General features: G+C 59.4%; 1 protein-coding gene across 1 annotated transcript; it reads right to left on the bottom strand.

Annotated features, from left to right (window-relative positions):
* Positions 1-368: 368 nt before the first annotated feature.
* Positions 369-21,580, bottom strand: LOC111161088 (DNA-directed RNA polymerase II subunit RPB1-like). The gene is given in 30 exon segments (XM_022524571.1): positions 369-706; positions 805-954; positions 1,099-1,212; positions 1,314-1,500; positions 1,649-1,852; positions 2,096-2,278; positions 2,355-2,459; positions 3,128-3,228; positions 3,429-3,675; positions 3,818-4,042; positions 6,680-6,885; positions 6,979-7,084; positions 7,173-7,344; positions 7,744-7,927; positions 8,290-8,512; positions 8,629-8,832; positions 8,967-9,061; positions 9,247-9,415; positions 9,502-9,711; positions 10,430-10,640; positions 10,736-10,860; positions 11,309-11,441; positions 11,615-11,835; positions 11,931-12,092; positions 12,342-12,623; positions 12,728-12,901; positions 12,994-13,130; positions 13,270-13,402; positions 21,115-21,192; positions 21,194-21,580. Coding segments are annotated over 30 exon segments (5,094 nt in total). The 5' UTR covers positions 21,209-21,580.
* Positions 21,581-21,599: the final 19 nt, after the last annotated feature.

The following is a 21,599-nucleotide window of genomic DNA, read 5'->3' as shown; positions in this document are numbered from 1 at the left end:
GGGCCAGGGGCCTCTAAAGCAGGAAGCAGGGGGTAAGCGGTCTCCAAGTATCGTTTTTCTCTGGGTAAGCTGTTCCGAGGAGAAGAAAAGGGACCCAGGGGGGCTCTGTTGGTTTGGGGACGGGAAGGCAGCCTCAGATGCTGGGCGTTGGTGTGATGTCACAGGTTCCGCGGACGCCCGGGTATACCATTGTGAGTTTCATTTGTGGGAGTCTCCAGGACAGCTGGGAAAGTTTGAGGGGAAGAGACAAAAGGGAGCAGCCAGGAGCTCTGGGAAGGGGGCCATGCCCCCATGACCCCCACACTCACCATCTTTCCTTGGACTTCCTCCTCTACTCCTGGCTCAGGGGCCCTGGGCCCTTCGGAGCTCTAGCCCTTGTGACCTGGCTGGAGTGGGAGTGGGGTTCTTCCCTGGAACCTTCCTGAGGGCGGGGGGGGGGGGGTTCTTGAGTAGCTGGGAGAGGTTGGGGAGTAGCTGGGAGAGGTTGGGGAGTAGCTGGGAGAGGTTGGGGAGTAGCTGGGCGAGGTCGGGGAGTAGCTAGGTGATGTGGGGCTGTAGTTGGGACTGGTTGGAGAGTAGGATGGAGAGGTAGGGGAGTAGGAAGGTGAGGTGGGGGAGTAAGAGGGACTCTGAGGCGTATAACCTCCAGGGGAGCGAGGCTCATAGGCAGGTGATGTCGGGGAGTAGCTGGGAGACATAGCACCACCTGTGGGGGAAAAAGCCAGGAGTTCAGTGATGGAAAGTCACCCCAAAGGAAGGATTGGGGAGGAAGGAACTTGACCCTGACCGACAGGGACAGCTCACCTGGCGAGGGGATGTACGGGCTGGAGGGGCCGGGTGAGCCCGGGGAGCCCGGCGTGGGAGACCAGGCGGGCGAGTAGCCGGGGCTGAAGCCGCTGGCGTCGGAGGCAGCGCTGGGGGAGAAGCCGGCTGCCCCCGGGGTCATTCCACTCCCTGTGAAGCGCAACAGGAGTTCAAACCAGAGCTGGAGCCTAGCGGCGTCCCCAGAGCTCCCTGGTGGGGCACCATCTCACCCCACAGCCCACCCGCCTCTGACGACCCAGACAGAGGCCCTTCCTCACGGGCCGGGTCACTCACCGACACTGGGGGACCAGGCGCCATAGGCCGGGGTTGCGCCCTGGTTCCAGGGCGTCATGGCCGGAGAAATCCCTCCCATGGGGCTGGGCGCCGAGCCGAAGAACATGCCAGTGGCTGCGGAGAAGCAGGGGGACTCCTGAGCACCGCGCCCGGGGACCGGCCTCCCCACCCCCGCCCCCTGGCCAGGTCTGGGCAGCAGGGGCCCAGCTACTCACGTCCGGCGGCCCCCAAGCCGGGGATGTTGGTGGGGATCTCCATGCCGTACTTGCACTTCTCGGCGTCGAGCAGGAGGTCGAAGCAGCCGGTGCCGGCTGGTGCGAGCTGGCCCAGCATGATGTTCTCCGACACCCCCTTCATGGGGTCGCTTTCTCCGTGCGCGGCGGCCTCCATCAGCACGTCCACCTGCACGACCGGCCGACGGGGGGCCCGTGAGACAGCGCCGCACCCCGTGCTCCGAGGGGCCACTGCCCAGGTCACTCTGGCGTACCCTGTCTTCCTACAGCACTCCCCGCCCCCTCTCCATCCTTCCCCCCCCCCGCTCCATCGTTACCGTTTCCTCAAAGGAGCATTTCATGAGAGGCCCGGTATCCTGGCGGTTGACCCCATGTCGGGTGATGGCCATCAGGTGGCCGCGACAGGTCATGGTGTCACACAGCAGAGCCAAGTGGCGGTAATTGACGTAGGAACCGTCAAAGGAGATGACGTGGTACAGCTCCCGCTCCAGAGCCTTCCGCACGGCTTCAATGCCCAGCACCTGGCACGGCAGGGCGGGCGGAGTGATGGGACAAGACCGAGGAGCTCTGCTCTCCCCCAGCTCCTCCTGCCACCCGGACCCGCGGAGGGACAGTCAGGGGTCGCAGCCGCCCACACCCAATGTGGGACTCAGCTTTGGACAAACGTGAGTGAGCGAACGCCCAGACAGAAGGCGGGGGCCGCTTCCGGTCGGACACCCGGGATCCCGGGAAGAGAGCGGGGCAGTGGCGCGTCGGGGGCTCACCGTGAAGATCTCCACGATGTCGTTGGACGTGGTGCGCACGGGGTCCACGTCCTTCTCGCTCAGCACCCGCATCAGGCTCACGCCGTCCGTCTCCAGGATCCACTCCTGCAGGGCCTTGAACTCCCCGTCCTCTGTGATGATGATCTTCTTCTTGTTGTCTGTCTGCGGCAGGTGCATGTACACCTGCAGGGGAGGGCGTGAGCGGCGGGGAGAGGGGGCGGCGGGGGGCGGGGGGCGCTGGGGGAAGGGGCACGCTGACCTTGCTGATCTGCTCGATGCCCTGCAGGGTCATGTCGGTCAGCATGTTGGACTCGATGCAGCGCAGGAAAACGTCGTCGTCCATCTTGTCCACCACCTCCTCCTCCTGCAGCGAGAGCGAGGCCGGGGGCCTGGAACCCTCCACCCTCCTCCTCTTCCCATGCTCACCCCAGACCACAGCCGCCCCAGGGGCCTGAGAGGCACGTCAGGCCCCAGACTCTGCCCTCCGTGGTCCATGACATTACTTTTTAGCTGGTTTTCGCGATCCTGACAGAGACCCAGGGAAGGCTCCCGCAGCCCGCCTTCCCGACAGGCTTTCCGGAGCTCGTGCGCTCCAAGGGCCCCCGCCGGCAGCTGCGGCCCCTCCCAGCTCGTGGTGGCCGCCACCCGAGCAGCAAAGGGCTCCTGGGGGCAGCCAGCCTCTCCTCCTGCCGGATCCCTGGATCTACTCTCCCACCGTTCAGCGCGTGTCTGTGCCCAGGTCTGAAATCACCGCTCCGGCGCGCTCTCCGGGCCCGCGGCACCTGCTGTCACCCGCCTTAGCTAGACGTGCTAGCCCTGCCCTGGCCCTCACGCGGGAGGCTCGCGGAGGGACAGCCCAGGGCCTCCCCCCCTTCAACGCCACCTGTCGGGGCCACACAGCTGCTACCTCAACTTGCAAATGGTTTTGCTGCTACGAGTTTTGGAAATCCCGGCCGGCCTCCGTGCCGCCTTCACGCCTCTGGTCGCCGGAGAGGATTGCCCGGCGCCGCCCCCGGCCCCCGGCCCCCTCACCTCCTGCATCTTGTTCTCGTCGCTGTTCATGATCCGGATGCGCAGCACCAGCTTCTCGGCGTTGTCGTCGTTAAAGATACAGTTCAAGTCGTCGCCAAAGCCTGGTGGGGGGGAGGGGCCGTGAGAAGGCCGGCGGCCACGGGACTCTCCCCCATGGCGCTCTCCCAGCTTCCCCTGCCCCTCCCAGCACCTTCTAGAAGAAAGGGTAACACGGAGCAGCCCCACGGAAGGCGGAGGTTGGGGGGCTCACTGGGGACCAGCGGGCAGTGCCGGGACAGACGCGGAGCCCGGGCGGCCTTACCCGCGTTGATCTTCTCGGCAATCTGCTCCATGGTCAGCTTCCGGTCGGTCATGTGCTTCCGATCCAGCTCCACCCGCAAAAGCCAGGGGGAGATGCGGGCCACGTCAAAGTCAGGCATCTCGTAGTAGACATTCACCCATTCCTGATCCTCTGCCACCACTGTGCTCTGGGGGTTGGGGTCGTAGTAGATGGCTGTGTTGGCGGTCACCTTCCTCAGTGTCGTATGCTCCAGACGGCACAGAATGTCCTGGGAACAAGAGGCGTTGGGGACACAGGCATGTAGGGAGCTCTGAAGGCTTCTGCAAGCCCTCCCTGCAGAGAGAAGGCGTTCGAGGGCGAGAGCACTCCCCCTCCTGCTCCCGCCAGAAGCCGAGCCACCCAGCCCCTACCTTGGCCCTCTCAGCGTCTCGAGCGGACTGGCCCAGCAGGAAGACAGTTAGTGAAGGCGTCTTTGGCTTCTTGGAGATGTTGATGAGCTCCTTGAGACGGGGCACACCCAGGGTGACGTTCTTGGCAGACACGCCGGCATAGTGAAAGGTGTTCAAGGTCATCTGGGTGGCAGGTTCTCCAAGGGACTGTGCAGCCAGGGCGCCCACCATCTCCCCAGGATGGGCCTACGGATTAAGAAAAGCTGGCATCAGAGAAAGCGAGCACCTCCCTCTGGCGAGGGACGACGAGCTGCGGTCAGGACAGCGACACGGTTGCTGGGACAGGACAGGAACCCGGCACAGCAAGTCAGATTTGCGCGCCCCTTCCTCCTCACCTTCCATGCCACACACACGGGGGGCGGCCCTGGGCCACCTGAGACCCTAACTTCTAGAGAATGCTCAAGTCATGGGCTGCACACAGGGTCACGTCAGTGCTCCAAGTGGGGGGCTCCCCGAAGTTTCTGTTCACTGAGGTCACAACCACACGCCATCAGCTCTAACCTTCCCACAAGAGAGAGTCCTAGTGCACACAGGCTCCATGCACACGGGCTCCGCGCACGCGGCAACCAAAGGCTCATCGCCGTCTTCCGGCTCCGCACCTCGCTGCTCCGACCACAAGACGCTGCTCTGTGCGGCGCTGGCAGTCCTGCTTACCCATCCGCGGACAGATGTTTTGGCTGTTATGAGCGATGGGGCCACGATCGTCTGTGTGCTGCGTTTTTGTGCACATGCTGTCCAGTCTTGGGTATGTTCCTAGGAGTGGATCTGCCGGTTCAAACGGTACCTGTGTCCACTCTGCCGAGGAGCAGCGGGCCATGACCCCCAGTGGCCCCACAGTAGCTGTGCTGCCTGCAGCAGCGGCCCAGGAGAACTCCCACGGCTCCATGGCTTCGCCCACAGCCTCTTTCCATCCTAACTCGAGGGGCACGAGGTGGTGGCTCACTGGGCTGCAGCTGCGTTTCCTGGGCGGCTCACGACGCTGACCATCTCTTCTCGTGCATTTACTGGCCACTTAGGTGTATTCTTTGCGAGAAGGTGTCTATCCAAGGCCTTAGCTCTCTGTTGCCGACTCGCAGCAGTCCTTTATGTATTCTTCATGCGGGATGATGTGCAAAGCTCTCCCCCTGTTCTGGGTCGTCTTCTCACTCTCTTGCCGGTGTCCTCTGAAGCACAGGATTTTCATTCATATGGCCGAAGCCCCATCTGTCTTGTTTTGTGCTCTTTAGCCGGATGCTTTCGGTGTTAAACCAAAGACTCTGCTGTCTAATCAAAGATCATGAAAATTTACCCCACATTTTCTTCTAGAACTTTTTACAGCTTGAGCTCTTATACGTAAATCTTCAATGTATTTTGAAGCAATTTTTCTACACAGCGCGAGATAGGGATCCAACTTCAGCATTTTGCACGTGCATGCCTAGCTGTCCCAGCACTACTACTTTTTAGTTTATTTATTTGAGAGAAATGGAGCATGCGTCGGGGAGGGCAGGGCAAGAGAATCCCAAGCAGAGCTCCCCCACCCCCCGAGCTGAGTGCAGAGCCCAACATGGGGCTTGATCTCACAACCCCTGAGACCATGACCTGAACTGAAACCAAGGGTTGGATTAATGGACTTAAGAACCCAGTGAGGCCCCCAACATCATTTGCTAAAAAGACTTATTTTCTCCCATGCAACAACTTGGCACCCTCGGCAAAAATGTAACAACTGTAGGGGCCCCTGGGTGGCTCAGTCATTGAGCATCTGCCTTCAGCTCAGGTCATGATGCCAGGGTTCTGGGATCGAGCCTTGCATGGGGCTTCCTACTCAGTGGGGAGCCTGCTTCTCCCTCTCCCACTCCCCCTGCTTATGTTCCCTCTCTTGCTGTCTTTATCTATCAAACAAGTAAATAAATAAAATCTAAAAAAAAAAAAACAAAAAAAAACTGTAAACATGATGGTTTAACTTGCAAGCCATCAACTCGAGTTCCGTGCACCTGTCTCTACATCCTCACGTGAGCACCGCGCGATCCTGAGATGTGCGCTTTACGGGGATATCTGAAATCGGGAAGAGGGAGTCCTCCAATCTTGTTGTTTTCCCAAACTGTCTGGCTACTCTGAATCCTCTGCGATTCCCTATAAATTTTAGGATCAGCTTATACATCTCTGCAAAAAAGGCAGCTGGGCTCTGACAGGGACAGTGCTGGGTCTGTAGATCACTTTGGGGATTATGGCCATTTAGCAGCACAAATCTTGTAATCCTCGAACACCCGATGTCCTTCTGCTCACTTAAGCCTTCCTTCTTTCAATCACGTTCTAGTGTTTCCTGATGCGTTTTAATTATTTCATTTATAAAACTGGACTACCGTGCGCGTATTCAGAGCCATGCCTGTAAGACATTTCTGTCTTCCCGATTCCCTGTAAAAACCTCCATTAGAGACAGCGATGGTCTCTCCCAGTACGTCTGAATCACTTTCCTGCTCACTCCCCCTGTCCCTTACCTCCACCTAAACCGGAATTCCGCACACACCAGGAACTTTCAGAAAAGAAAGAACGACCCTCCCATTTCCCATCCCAGCCACGTGGCTTCTTTGCGGTACGACTGCCCGTACCGGAGTCGTCACCCATCTGTCCAAGGCCCGGGGTCAGTGTCTGTGTCTGCGTCATGGAAACAGCCCGCCAGGGAAGGAGGCACAAAGCCCCCCATGCGGGACTTGGCAGAGCACAGACCCTCAGTGACCGAGAGCCACCCCCAGGCGCTGGTGGGCAAAGGCAGGCTGCGCTCAGAGCCCAGCTGAGTGCACAGGTCAGAGGAGAGGAAAGCGAGGCTGGGCTGAGACCACCACTTACGATGGCTTGGTTGAACTTGGACTCGATCTCCCCGAGCAGCCAGTCGAAGGCCTCCCCGCTGAGCCGAAACTCCTCGGCCATGCGGCGGGAGCAGAGCGTGGAGCGCAGGTGGATGTTGAAGAGGAGCGTGGCGTTCTCCTGCGCCTGCCGGCTCAGGGGGTCGTCCCCGTTCACGATCACCAGCTTCTTGCTCAACTCCTTGACTCCTGGGGGTCAACGGAGGTCAAGAGAGGGTAGACCGCGGCCCGGCTCACTCCGGTCCCACAGCCTGGCCCAGGGGTCCCCGGGCCGCTACTCACCCTCTACAACCTTGATGGGGTGCAGGTCGGACGGCAGACGGGGGTTGATGTGGAAGATTTTCTGAGCGTTCCAGATCATGCGCAGCAGGTTACAGGGCAGCACCACCTGAAGGGGGGCGGCAGGGGGTGTCAAGAGCAGGGCATGGCTGCACAAGGGCAGCGGCGCCCCAGCCCTGCCTTCCTGCTTCTCGCACCTTACTGTCGCCGGTGGGGAAGATGACCCTGAGCACCTCCCGGTCCTCGCGCATGCGCTCGAACTCCCGCTCCAGCTCGTTCTGGATGTGCGCGTTGCTCAGCACGTCCTTCACCAGGTCCTCCTGCAGGGTGCGCCGCAGCGCCCTCTCATTCGTGTAGTCGAAGCGGAACCTGTGGGCGGCAGGAGCCGTCAGGGGCAGGCGGGCCCAGGCCGGATCCCTGCAAGGAGCACCGCGAGGCTCCGAGCCGCACGGCCAGCAGAACGGGGCTCCAGGGCCAAGCGTCCGGGGCAGAGAAATCCAAGGTCTAGGCCCCAGGGCTGCCAGCAGGACCCGAGCTGGGGCCAGGCCACCTGAGCTTGCTCGGATGCCATCGGGCACCAGGTGGGGCAGGTCTCAGGTCGGCCCCCACCGTGCACCTGCCGTCACCAGGAGGGACAAAGGGCCCTAAGAGGGTGGGTAGCCTCAAGGCACACGCTGGGCGGGCAACGTCTCTGCGCACAGGAAGGGGTGTCCTAGGAGGCCAGCCGAGAGCCCCAGGGCCAGGACCCGCCCGCTGCAGCCTCCTCACTTCTTCTCGAAAGCCTTGTGCGACGGCTTCAGGGTGGCCAGGTTCTGGAACTCGACGCTCTCGCCGGCCAGGCCGTCCTCGCCATAGCGCAGCTGCACCACCTGGTTGATGGAGTTGCGCACCGTGGCATCGTACTTCACCATCACCGACTCCATGGACTTGATGAGCCGCCGCTGGATGTACCCTGCGCGGGGGGAGGGGTATGGGCACGTGCACCGAGGGCACCGACGCCTTCACCCACCGACCCTCACAAGAGACAGCAGCCCCCCCCGCCCCTCCATGAACGCTGCGCCCACCACCAGCTGGAGACAGGGCCTAGAGGGGGCTCCTAGGAACTAGCCCCCAGGGGACAAGTCGCAAGAGACCTCGGGCCCTGTCCCTGCACCAGGGAGCACTGCAGTGGGCCGTGCGTGTCCCGTGGGCCGCCTCCCTGGCTCCTGACCTCCAACTGCTACTCTTTCCAGGAGAGACAAAATCCCCGGCCCAGGAACTCCCCCACACCCACCCCGGGGACCCCCCGGCAGCAGCCGGGCCAGAAGGCCTCACCAGTCTCGGCAGTCTTGACAGCCGTGTCGATGAGCCCCTCGCGACCCCCCATGGCGTGGAAGAAGAACTCGGTGGGCGTGAGGCCGGCCAGGTAGGAGTTCTCCACGAAGCCACGGCTCTCGGGCCCGTAGTCGTCTTTGATGAAGTGAGGCAAGGTCCTGTGCTTGAACCCAAATGGGATCCGTTTCCCTTCCACGTTCTGCTGTCCGACGACGGCAATGACCTGGGGAACGAGGGGGGATGCCCCTGACTCCCTCTGCTTGAGGAGCCCGCACTCCCAGCACGCCGCCCCGTCACACCTCCCCCGCGGCCCGCATCTGGAGGGACGAGGCTCCCCACCTGGGAGATGTTGATCTTGGAACCTTTGGCCCCAGACACGACCATGGACTTGAAGTTGTTGTACTCAGACAGGGACTTCTGGGCAGAGGAGCCAGTCTTGTCTCGGGCGTCGTTGAGAATGCGGTTCACCTGGTTCTCGAAGGTCTGCCGCAGGGTGTTCCCCGGGGTGGGCTCCAGCTCGTTGTTATGAGCTTTCTCGATGACCTGGGTGCGAGGGAGGCGGCAGGGCTCGGCATCCGCTCTGCTTCCCTTCCCCTCACACCCACCCGGCTATCGCCGACATCCCCTCCACGTGTCAGAGCGACTGTCACTGGGTCTCAGCCGGCTTTCTTACTCACCTCTATCACATCTTGCTTGGCCTTCTTAATAGTGTTCTGGATGTCCTGGTAGGTCTTGGAGTCAGCAATGGAATCCCCAATGCCAATGGTATGACCTAGGAATACGGAGCAGCATCACCAACTCCCTCCTTACACTCCCCCGCCAAAACCTGGAATGGAATCACAGCCAAGACACTTGGCAGCGGGACCCCAAATCCAGGCAGGAAAGCGAAGGACGGAAGAACGGGAAGAAGAGGGAGTCCGGACTCCAGGAGCGGGCTCGCCGGAGCCCTCCGCTCACCCTCGATCAGCAGCCAGTTGTTGATGACTGTCTGAATGTTGGAGTAGAAGAGGCGAGTGACGTCGTGGCCCATCTCCAGGTAAGAGATGTGCACCAGTGAGCCGGCCGACGTGCCCAGAGACTTCTTACACAGGATGCCCATGATCAGCTCCCCATTCTCCACCACCACCTGCGTACAAAGCACCCCACTCAAGGCCCCCGCAGTGGCGCCCCTGTCCAAATCCTGCCTTCATCCAGGCGGAGGCCGGATCCTACCTTGGTGTCCCCGGGAGAGATGTGCTTATAAGGACCGCTGTCCTCATCGTCGGGATGGGTGCTGTGGGTGCGGATACAGTTGATGTGGCCGGGGATGATGAGGGAGAAGATCTGTTTGCCCGTCCACAGGGGCCGTGGCTTCAGGATGGCTGGCTGCGGCACCTTCCCGTCCCACGTGGACAGGAACATCAGCAGGTTCATCACCTCTCCCTGCACCAGAACAAGCAACGGCAGCTTTCAGCCCCAGGACGGCGCCGGGGAAGGTCGCGAACCCGCGGGTGAGAGCGGACTGGGGAGGCAGATGCCAGGGAGAGGATTTCCCAAACTTTTAATGACAAATTCATTATGATCATGAGACTCTGCGTCTCTCTTCTCTGGAACAATAAACATAAACTACTTCTAATAGTTATAAAACGACCGGGGTGCCTGTGGGGGGCTCAGTGGGTGAAGCCTCTGCCTTCGGCTCAGGTCACGATCTCAGGGTCCTGAGAATGAGCCTAACACCGGGCTCCCTGCTTAGCAGGAAGCCTGCTTCCCTCTGACTCTGCCTGCCTCTCTGCCTACTTGTGATCTGTTTAATAAATAAAATCTTAAAGAGAAAAAAAAAAGATAAAAGAAAAAGGAAATAAAACCATAATTAGATCATGTGTTTTCCTTCACCTTTGCTTTCTAACAGTAGCTGAAATTATACATCTTAAAAAATTAAACGGGGAAAAAAACAAAATAAAATAAAAAGCCGAATTGGGCGTTAAAGCCATAAACCCCTTCTGGCTCCTGACCGTCCTAACCGCCTCCCCTCCCCTACCGGGCACACAGGTCGGTGTGGGGCAGGTCAACGCACACGTCCCAGCTCTTCCTCCCCGGCATCCCCCCGCCACCCTGGTCACAGTGCCCACGCGAGCCGGGCCCCCACCGCAGAAGCACGCACCCGTTCCAGAAAGACGTCTCTCTTGGTAAATTTGCGCACGGCCGTGAGCGTGTCCTGCACGATGCCCATGACGGGCCGATTGCTCTGCGGGGTGACGATCATGCGCGGCACCATGGCCAGCTCCTGGATCTCCGCCCGCGTCTCCAGGGACTGGGGCAGGTGCAAGTTCATCTCGTCCCCGTCGAAGTCCGCATTGTAAGGAGTCGTCACACTGCAGTGGCCAGGAGAAGCCGGGCTTGGATCTGCCGCAGGGAAGCGTCAGGCAGCCGCTCGGCCCCACCCGCCGCCCATGGCCAGGGGACGGACCTCAGATTTAAGCGGAAAGTAGACCAGGGGAGGATGCGGACCCGATGCCCCATCATGGACATTTTGTGCAAAGTCGGCTGGCGGTTGAAGATGACGATGTCTCCGTCGCACATGTGCCGCTCCACCTAGGGAGGCAAGCGGAGGCTCAGAGGAGGGGTCTTGCTACGAGCAAGAGGCCATGGGCCAGAAATGCTCTGCAGCTGGAAAGAGACGATGGAAGGGTGCAATTTCACGTGCAACACGCAGCGACCAGCTCTCCGGACCGGATGTCACGGAACAAAGCACAGCATCGCCCAGCCTCAAGGATCTCTGGTGCGGGGGGTGGGGGGGTACCTAGACACTCTGCATGCGAAGCCTTCTGCTTCGCGCCTCCTGGACTGGCCATATACACCCAGGGCGCCGCACTCGGGCCAGTGCGTTCCCCACCCCGGCCACCGCAGATTGCTGAGGACAGCAGGGGTCTTTTAGAGATGCCCCAGGCCTGGACCCTAAGGAACAGGACAGCCTCCGAGGCCCACGCTCCAGAGAGCTTCCTGCTGGGGGCAGGGAGGGAGGCCCCGGCCTGCCACGTGCCTTGTAGCCGGTCTGCAAGTGAAGGTCACTGGGCTTGGGGTGGAAACGCAGGTCGATACGGTCGCCGTTGTCCCGGATGATGTACTTGGCCCCCGGGTACTGGCTGTTCCCCCTGCGCACTAACTCCTGGAGTCTGCAGAGAGCAAAGGTGTGCTGAGCACAGAGCTCCCCGAAGCCCTGTTGCCGCCTGCACCCCAGAGCCCCAGTGGAAGCGCTCTCTGCCCCAGTCTCCCAGCTCCCCACATGTGTCCCTCCAGCACGCCCCTCTGCCCCTGCATCCCTGCCCCCACTGAAGGCCAAGCCCACCTGTCGATGTTGAAGGGCGTGACAATCTCCGCGAAGGTCATGTTGGCGGCGATGGAGCGAGGCACGCCCACCTGGTCAATGGAGAGGTTGGGGTCGGGGGTGATGACGGTGCGCGCCGAGAAGTCCACTCGCTTGCCCATGAGGTTCCCTCGGACCCGGCCTTCCTTGCCCTTCAGCCGCTGCTTCAAGGACTTGAGGGGCCGCCCCGACTTCTGCATGGCCTGTGAGGAGATGGGGTGGGCGCACCGCACAGTCAGTACGGGCCCCCCCATGCTGCCTCCCGCTCGGGCGCAGGGCGGGCGGCACAGGGACTCACGCGGGGCAAGCCGGGCAGCTCGTTGTCCACCATGGTGGCCACGTGGAACTGCAGGAGCTTCACATCCTCGGCGATGACGTGTGCCGCCGCGCCGTTCTGCTCGTTGCGCCGCAGCTGGTTGTTGATCTTCACAATGTCCGCCAGTTTGTGCGTCAGGTCATCCTGTGGCCAGAGGTCCGCACGGTCACCGCCCCGCGGGCCCGGCCGCTCACCTCCCGCACATGGAAGCACCGCCGTGACCTCCAACCATGCCACGAGCCTCATGCGAACACATGGGGCCGGCCGGTGGCTCGGTCACCTGGGCCCCTGCACTCCACCCCGGGACTCCTGCCCGCGCCCGCCCACAGCCCAGGGGCTCCCGCCACTGGGGCCGGCCACCCCATGGAGAGGCACAGTCCGGGAGCCGCTGACCTGGTTGCGGGCAGAGCCCTGCATCACCACGGCGGGCCGCACAGACAGCGGGGGCACGGGCAGCACGGTGACAATCATCCACTCGGGCCGCGCGTAGCGGGGCTCCATGCCCAGCACGAAGCACTCCTCGTCCGAGATGCGCTTGAAGATCTCATGCACTCGCTCCGGACTCAGCAGGATTTTCTTCTCCTGGGAGTCCTCGTTGACGTGCTTCCACTCCGCGTACAGCTCCAGGCCCGAGCGCCGGATCCGGGGCTGGTACCGCCCGCAGCCCCCGTGGCCCTGCCGGGGACAGAGGGGCCGTGAGTGCCGAGACCCCGCCAGCCCTCCGCCAGCCAGCCCTCCGCCAGCCTGCCCCCCGCCCTGGCGGTCCCGCCAGCCGCTACCTTCTCTTTGGTCAGATCCTCGTCGCCCTCCGGCTGCTCCACCCCGAACTTGTTGTCCATCTCCTCGCCGCCCTCGCAGATGTTCTTGCCCTTGCACAGGTCGTACACGTGAGTCAGCCGCTTCTTGGGCTGCCCCTTGGACTTGGCCAGGATGTCCTTGATCTTTGGGTTGTTCTGGGGACAGAGCAGAGGAGGGTTGGCCAGGCTGCGCCTCAGTGCCCCCACGGAGCTACCCCTCCTCCAGGCCAGAGCCCAACCCCACTCACGGAGTCCACGAGCAGCTTGGAGCAGAAGAAGCAGACGCAGCGCAACACTTTCATCGTCTTCACCAGGAAGCCCACGTGGAACACGGGCTTGGCCAGCTCGATGTGGCCGAAGTGGCCGGGACACTCCGTCATGTTTCCTGCGGGGACACACACCTCACACCCTCGTCCTGGCTAGCACCTCAGAGGTCCCCAGGGGTCCCCGCCCCTGGGCGTGGTGGTCAAGGACCCAAGCCGCCCGCCGTCCCGTGGGGACCCTGCGCCAGCCCCAGCGCTCACCCGCGCAAGTCTGGCAGCGGCCAGTCCGCTCGATCACCCCCTGCCGCGGGTCCATCAGTCCCCCAAGCTTGGGGCGGCCTCCCTCTGTGGTCTCGGGGTATTTGATGCCACCCTCTGTCACAGACATTCGTTTCTACAGAAAACAAACAAAAAACAGTAACAACTAAATAGGATTCCTGGTTTCCAGCCTTCACATACGAAGGCCTCAAAGGAGGAGGGCGCATGAGTGGGTCCGCTCCTCTGGGGGTGCCAGCGCCGGGGGTCCTGGTCTCTGTCCGGGTGGGAGAGGGTGCTCAGGACTTGTGTGCAGCTGACCCTGGCCTCTATATAAGCTGCCAATCTCCCCGACTCAAACCCCACACACCCCTCTGGTTCAATACCAGATCGCTGACATCCACAGGATTTACCCCCAAAAAGAAATAAGTTGTTTCAAGGAGGAGTAAAAAAAAAAACAAAACAAAACAAAAAACCAATGCCTTGCTTCTTCCCCAAAGCTGAAATCAAGCCCCGAATCCGGTCCCTGGCAGGGGACAGTGCTGCAGCCTGCCAAGACACGCCTGGCCCCTAGCTTCAGCTCCTGAAGCCCGCCACCGCTCGCCCCCGGCCTCATCACCTCCTTCCCGAGGCCCCAGCAGCCCGACCCCGTCCTTGCTCAGCTAGAGATGCTGGGATGAGATGGGGGAGGCAGGTGCTGGAGCAGAAGGGTGCCCCGGTGCCCCAGGAAAGAGGCAGAACCGAAGGCGGAATCCTGAGAAAGGTGGGGCGTCAGACTTGAGGGACCCCTTGGGGGAGGGAGGCTGGGGCAGGTGACGGAGGGGCTCAGAAGCATGTCTGGCTGAGACATGGGCTGAGGAAGCCTTAGTTCTCGCACACTGAGAGCCAAGGACTTTGACATTAGCTGGGTCTGACCTAAACTTCCAGAGGGACGAACTTAAACTTAAGAAAAGCTTTGACCTGCATGTCCCCCTCGTGCCGGGCCAACCGCCCTCTGTACAGCTTGTTTCTCTACGCCGATCAGCTCACCTTCTGGGAATGAGGTCATGTCGCTCGCATAGGAGGAGGCTGAGGCTGCGTCAACTGACTTGTCCAAGGCCTCCACCTCCAGGGGCCAGGAGGACTCAAACCCAAACCTGTCCAGGCCCAACACATAACCATCCCGCTGCTCCGAGCTCGCCTCCCGGGGACTCGCCTTCTGGGGCCCAGCGCAGCACTAGGGGACTCGTCTGCTCTGCATGGCTAACTGGTAAAACACGCATCACTGTCCGCATCTCACAGATGACGACACCAGAGGCCGAAGGACAGGCAGCTAGAAAGCGACAGAGCCAGGATCGCTGTGCATTGTTTCCACGGCATCACAGGGGGGAGGCAAAGGGAAGGGAGCCCCTGCCGGCCCGCTGCAGTGATCCATGACCCCTGCTGGCGCCGCAGCCCTGAAGGCAGGCCTGAAAGACGGAGAAGCGGGGCCCTGCCCGGCACACCGCCCCACTCCGAGCTCGTCAGCCTGAGACGCGGGGGACCGCCTGCATGGGAGCCCCTGCCGCCCTTCCACCTTCGCCTCCTTCCCCGGCTCCTCTGCTTCCCACTGCCCCTCAAACTGCGCTCTGCCCCCAGGTTTCAGCTCCTCCGCACCCTTGAGGCAGCGGGCCTGCCATCCCCAGCGCTCCCTCGACCCCGGTGACGCCCAGATCTCCGCCTGCGGGCCTCCCCTTTCTCCTGAACTCCGGATTCACATATCAAACTATCTACTGAATCAACGGGCGCCTGGGGGGCTCAGTCAGTTGAGCGTCTGCCTTCAGCTCAGGTCATCATCTGCAGGTCCTGGGTTAGAGCCCCGCGGCGGGCTCCCTGCTCAGCGGGGGCTCTGCTTCTCCCTCTCCCGCACCCCTCCTCGCGCCCGCTCGCTCTAACAGACAGACCGGTTACCCGGGCGTGTCCTGGAGCTGGAGGCCTCTGGTCCACCATCCCAGCTCTGTCACGCGGGACCATGTAATGTCGCGGACGTGCTTAAGCTCAGGACTCGACAGGCGCTCAGGAAAACACCCGGCCTGATCCGATCTTGCCCCAGCACCTGGCACAGCTGTCTGCGCCTCCCACCAGCCTCGGAGCCTCCAGCCACTTGCCTCAGGCCAGGACTTCCGGTGGGCTGGCATCAGGGGCTCCCCAGGCGGCCAACCTGTCTCTCTCCACCCACCTGCACAGCTGGGGCGCCTTCTACAGGGAAATCCAGTCTTCACACCCTCCTGCGCTCAGCATGACATCCGAGCTCGGCAGGACAGCAGGACAAAAACAAGCGCCTCTGTGCTTCCCTAACCCTCCACCACTGCCTCCCTGGAGAGTACCAGCATCTCCCTGTCCTCCCAGGTCCCACAGCTCCTGGTGACTGTCTGTTACACTGATCTCAACTGCCAGGGCCCCCGGCTGCCGGGAAGCGCCTTCAGAGAGCCTGGAGAAAAGAGGGACGGCTGTGCCCACCAAGCCACCCACCTGCTAAGGACTCTTCTGCTTCCAGGCATCAAGATGGGGCCAGGAGCTGTCCTGGAAGGTTCTGGACTCTCTCCCTACCACAAGGTAACAAACTGTCACTTCAGATTATATACAAACCATGTCAGCCCCCAACCCTTCCTCTCGCTACCCGTGTGAGAGGGGTCAGGCTCCTGGTGTCGTCTGACAAGGGTTAGCGTCCTGAGGGGCGGCTGCTCCCAGGGGCTGCCCGAGACTGCAGGACAGATGCCTGCCACAGATTCTTAGCAAATATTCTTTCTCTTTAGGGGCAGCTGGCTGGCTCAGGGGTGGAGCGTGTGACTTGACCTTGGAGTCCTGAGTCCAAGCCCCACGCTGGGCGTAGAGATTACTGAAGAATAAAATCTTAAGGGCACCTGGGGTGGCTCAGATAAGAGTCTGCCTTTGGTGCAGGGCACAACCCAGAGTCCTGGGATGGAGAGCCGTCCCACCCCACACACCAGCAGGGCTCTCGGCCAGGCCGTTCCTGTTTACTTGTCTGTCTCTCCCACTGGACTGCAACCCTCGAGGGCAAGGATCAGGTTTCCTTCGCTTTCTATCAGCACCTAGCACCGTGCCAGTAAACACTTGTACTGTGTGCAGGAAATCCCACCCTTAATCCTTTTTTTTTTTTTTTTTAAGATTTATTTATTTGTTTGAGAGAGAGAGAGACGGAGCAGGCAGGGGAGCAGCAGGCAGAGGTTGAAGCAGGCTCCCTGCTGAACAAGGAGCCCAACGAGGGACTTAATCCCACAACCCTAGGAACATGACCTGAGCCGAAGGCAGTCGCTTAAGCGACCGAGACCCCCAGCCCCCTGCCCCCGATTATAAATAACTTGAAGATAAGAATAAGCTTCTGGTCCACCAACATAGGGCACATCTAGAAGGATATAGCATGTTCTAAATTCTTCTTGGAATAAACTAGGACATAAATAAATAATCTGGTGCTATTCACGGTAGACAATTGCTGTTTAAGGAACAGGAGCCAACTTCTTCCAGCATGGCCGGCTCCCTGCTCTGCTGACTTCCTAGCAGCTCTGCATGGAGCCTGAGTGCGGGACCCTCCCGAGCTGCCTCCCCCTCGGGACTCCGCAACATCCAAACCACACAACAGCAGAGGCCATAGCTCCGTCTTGCAGTGAATTCCAAGGGCCCTCAGGACTTGACACACACCCTCCCCACGACTTCTAGAACGCAGGACTCTTAAACACCGCCTGTACCACAAGAGGCCCCCCACCGACCCTCCTACGCACACCGGAGCGATCTATTCTTCTCTCAGACACAGGTGAGCTGTCCCAGCTGCGAACACTGCAGGGAGAAATTAAAGCCCCCCCCCGCACCCCCACCAGAGGCGGCCTCTGTTTTGTGAACAGCCAGCCACGGGGTTTGTAAAATGCAGACACGCTCTCACTCTTCCAAAAACAGGGCCTCACTCTGCATCCTGGTAACTTCCTTCTCAGATCCCTGAACTTGGGTTCACAGTGCCCTTGGGGGCTCAAGTGCGTCAGCAACTTTCCCAGCACTCCCGGGGTCCAGGGCCAAACGACTTAACAAATACCTATGTCCCCTACCACTTCGTAACCATCTACGAAAACACCCGTAAATAGAGATTGCAATATGTTAAAGAAATATTGCTTTTATTTCCCAAATAACCACAATGGTACTTCTGACACCTGTCAGGCCGGGTACAACCTGGCAGATCTTGGAATCCGAGGGGACAGCACCACTCTGATTTTTTTTTTTTTTTAAGATTTTATTTATTTATCTGACAGAGATCACAAGCAGGCAGAGAGGCAGGCAGAGAGAGAGAGGAGGAAGCAGGCTCCCCGGGGAGCAGAGAGCCCGATGTGGGGCTCGATCCCAGGACCCTGGGATCATGACCTGAGCCGAAGGCAGAGGCCCAACCCACTGAGCCACCCAGGCGCTCCACCACTCGACTTTTTTGTCCTGTGTTTGGGAACTGCTAAAGACCCAGCTTCCCCGCGATAATGACGTCACCGAAAGGGGTTTGTCGCCACCTAATGTCGAAAGGAGACTATCAGGAACTCCCAGTACCCAGGACAGCGGACCAACCGTAGCTCACCTTGTACTTCTCTTGAAAACTTAAAATCTCTCTCTGGGCCGACAGCCTGCTGCGGGGGCACAGCACGGTCTGGGAACAGGGGACTTAGCCTGTTGGGAAGATCTGTTCTAGTCTAAGAGCACACCCCGAGGTAACTCCACAGAACTCGTATCAGTAAATATGGAGACAATTTATAATTTCAAGCAGTATCATATCCAAACAATATTGTGATGAAAACCCTTCTACACATATCTTTGTGTCCTTTCCAATTACTTCCTTCACTCACTAATTTAACTCATTCTCATTACACCCTGATTATGTACCAGGCACACTTTGAAATCCTGAAATTACAGAGGTGAGCACAGGGTCCCTCGTGAAATTTACATTCTCCTGAGAGAGCAAGAAACAGAAAAACAGATCCTCTCAGACAAGCCAAACTACGCAGTAAAATAAAGTCAAGACGGGTCAGGGGTCTCCCCATGGGCTCGGTCAGAAGAGTACGCAACATTTTTTTTTTTTTTTTTAAGATTTTTAATTTATTTTACAGAGAGAGACAGAGGGAGAGAGGGAACACAAGCAGGGGAGTGGGAGAGGGAGAAGCAGGCTCCCTGCTGACCAGGAGCCTGATGTGGGACTTGATCCCAGGACCCTGGGACCATGACCTGAGCTGAAGGCAGAGGCTTAAGGATGGAGCTGCCGAGGCGCCCCAAGCATGCAACTCTTGATCCTGGGGTTGTAAGTTGGAACCCAACAAGGTGTAGAGATTACTTAAAATTAAGACCAGGGGTTACAGGATGCAGGGGGGATGCTATTTAAACAGGGTGCTCAGGACAACCATGCTAACGATAGGACAAAAAGGAGTAAGCCTGGGTAGGTCTGGGCAATGCTGTGCTAGGCAGCAGGAACAGGGAGTAATAAAGTCCTTGAGGCAGGACCGAACTCGTGGGGTTGGAAGAACAGGCAGGTCTTGTGCTTAAAGACCCAAAGAGGTAATGAGCTGGAGAGGCAAGCGGGGCTGGATTAGCCAGGACCTCACTACAGCTCCGAGTAAGCAGTGTGGATCCTCTGAGAGGATTCCATTCCGGCGAGACACGATAAAAAAGAGCTCTCTAGCAGCTCTGCGAACAGCGGAAGGAACAGGTAAGGGCTAGGGCTACTGCAGTGCTCATGGCAAAGAGGATGGTGGGCTGGAACAAGGTGGTCCAGATGGAGATGATCATAAATGGCCAGATTCCAGGCGCGTTTGAAAGGCAGAGCTGACAGACTGACAGATGGACCAAGGGGAAGTTGTGAGAAGTAGCAAAGATGCCTTTCAGGTGTCTGGCCTGAGTTAGCGGGGGAATGGTATGGCCACTGTGTGCTTGCTAAACCAGGCAAGACCCGGGGAAGGGCATGCTTGAGAGGAAAAATTCAGAGCTTTTTCTTTAAGGACAAAATTTTAGAAGCGGTAATGCTCGACCAAAGAACAAACATCAAACGATGGACAGAACTGTCAGACTGTCCCCCAAAAAGGCTGTTAACAGTTTAACCCGCTACCAACCATATGTAAGCATGCCTACTTACCAATACTTTGGCCAGCGGAGAAAAATCAGATAAAGGAAAAAACTTTAATTTGCATGTCTTTATTAGTATTTTTTTATTGGCCATTTGTAACTTCTGGGAGCTGCTGATTTGTATCCTTTATCTGTTTGTCTAGGTGTGTGCTTTTCCTACTGATTTGTAAGTGGTCCCTGTGTATCAAGAAACCTAACCTTGACTATCACAGTGCAAATACCGCTTCCCAATCTGTCTCTTAGGCGTCCATGGTGCCCCTGAAAAAAACAAGTGGCTCTTATTTTTACACAGTGAAACGTGCCCTGTTCTTCCTTGTATACAAAATGCTGGGGCTTCTGACTGGCTCGGTCGGAGGGGCATGTGACTCCTGATCTCCACGTTGTGAGTTCGGGCTCTTGTTATGGTGCAGAGATTACTTAAAATCTTAGAAAAAAACGCTTCGCTCAGTGCCTGGCCACATGATAGGCACTCAAAATTTACCGCTAATTCATTCATTCATTCATTCCCACCAAGGGGTTCTGCCCCTGGAATCAGCCCCCACAAGCCTTCTCTACTGCGCTGGAGCTCTGCAGTTTTGCTTTTTGGATTTAAAGCTTAACCGCACCTGGAATTTATGGTTTGGTATGATGTGAGCTCAGGAGGCTCCAACTCCTGACGTAAGTCTCAAGCGGCTATGCCTTGTCCTCCAGCAAAAGGGTCTCCATCCACAAATGCGGCCATTCTCCCCAGACACCTGGCTTCTGCCAGCTCACTCCACAAAGGAGTCCGAGTCACCAGCAGCTCTCCCCCAAAACCCCCTCCACCCTGATCTCTCCCACCCTCCTCCTTAGCCTTCCCCCACAATCAGCTTTTCAGAGGGCAACCAAAGCACTACTAGTTTTGTTCTGTTTTTAATGTAAACTTGAGATCACTCTCCGGCTTACAAAAGGCTTCATCTTCAAAATGAAATTAAACTCAGGTTCCTTACTATGACTTACAACATTCCACCAGGCCTGCCCACTCTCATGTCTCTCCAGCCCGTTTTGCTAACTCTCCTCACCCTTCTAAACCCCAGTCGCACTGGCACTTCTTCCCGCCCCTGGGACACACCAAGTTCATGGCTCCCTCCGGCCCTTTGCACCTGGCGTCTGACAAGCTCTCGGTCTGGGATCTGTGGCCCAGAGACCTGGCTGCCTCCTCTTCATCCAGGAAGAACCACCTCCCCAGAAGGGTCTTCCCGCACCCTGACATCACTCGGCCCACAGGAGCCTCACTCCTAACTCCCCTTCCCTCCATCCAAAGCATTAGCCAAGAACTCAGCTGTCTGGTTTGCTCCTTTATTTGTATGTTGACTGTCGGCCGCCCCCTCCCACGGACACTGCCAGTGGAAGGCAGGGTCCTCCTGCGACTCCTCCGGCTCTGCGACCTCAGTATCTGTCAGGTCTATCACACAGCGGGCGTTCAGTGAATAGTGGTGGAAGGGGGCGGGGGAACAAAGATGTGGGGTCCAGCTTCGCATCCGAACTTGCACAGCGCCCCGCCACCCCAGCCCCGGGCTGATCAACTGTCGTTCGGCGTCGGGGCCCCGATCTCCGCCCCCCGCCGGCGGCGGCGGCCCGGCCCCCGTCCCGGACCCAGCGCCGAGCTCGCTCACATCCTCGCGACACTAGGCTCCGCCGGCCCGTCCCCCTGGCGGCCACCGTCGGGCCCCGCCCGCACCGCGGCAGGGAGCAGAGGGCATGGCCGCTTACCAGTTCATCCGGACTGAGGACTCCGAACTGCACTCGCTTGATGGTGCGCAGCGGGCATGCGCTGTCCCCGGAGGGGGGGGCCACCCCCGTGCATCGCGGAGGCCGGCGCGCTGCGCAGGCGCAAACCTCTCTACAAAAACCCTGCGCCGCCTCCGCCTAGGTGCTCAGACCCCGTCGGGGCGGCCGCCGGGAAGGACCTCCCCGAGTTGGGAGGAAAAAGGCGGAGGAGGGAGAGGTGGGGGAGGGAAGGAGGCGGGGAAGTGAAAAAGGAGCGAAAGGCGCTCTCCTCCCCCTTTCCGGAGATTTTTCGTCTCCCAAAAAGGAAAAAAAAGAAAGGGGGGGGGAAGGAAAAGGTTTCGGGGGGAGGAAGGAGAAAAAGGGTAACGAATAAATAAGTAACCGGGCTCCTGAACGGCAGAGGTTACGGCAGTTTGTCTCTCCCCCTTCCGGGAGCCGCCTTCTTCTCCAACCGTCCCGGCCGCGCT

The sequence above is a fragment of the Enhydra lutris genome, unplaced genomic scaffold, assembly GCF_002288905.1.
Source record: "Enhydra lutris kenyoni isolate GAN:26980312 unplaced genomic scaffold, ASM228890v2 scaffoldscaffold82, whole genome shotgun sequence".
Classification (NCBI taxonomy): Eukaryota; Metazoa; Chordata; class Mammalia; order Carnivora; family Mustelidae; genus Enhydra; species Enhydra lutris.
Note: the sequence above shows the minus strand (reverse complement) of the source record. Positions and strands in the feature narration are given on the sequence as shown.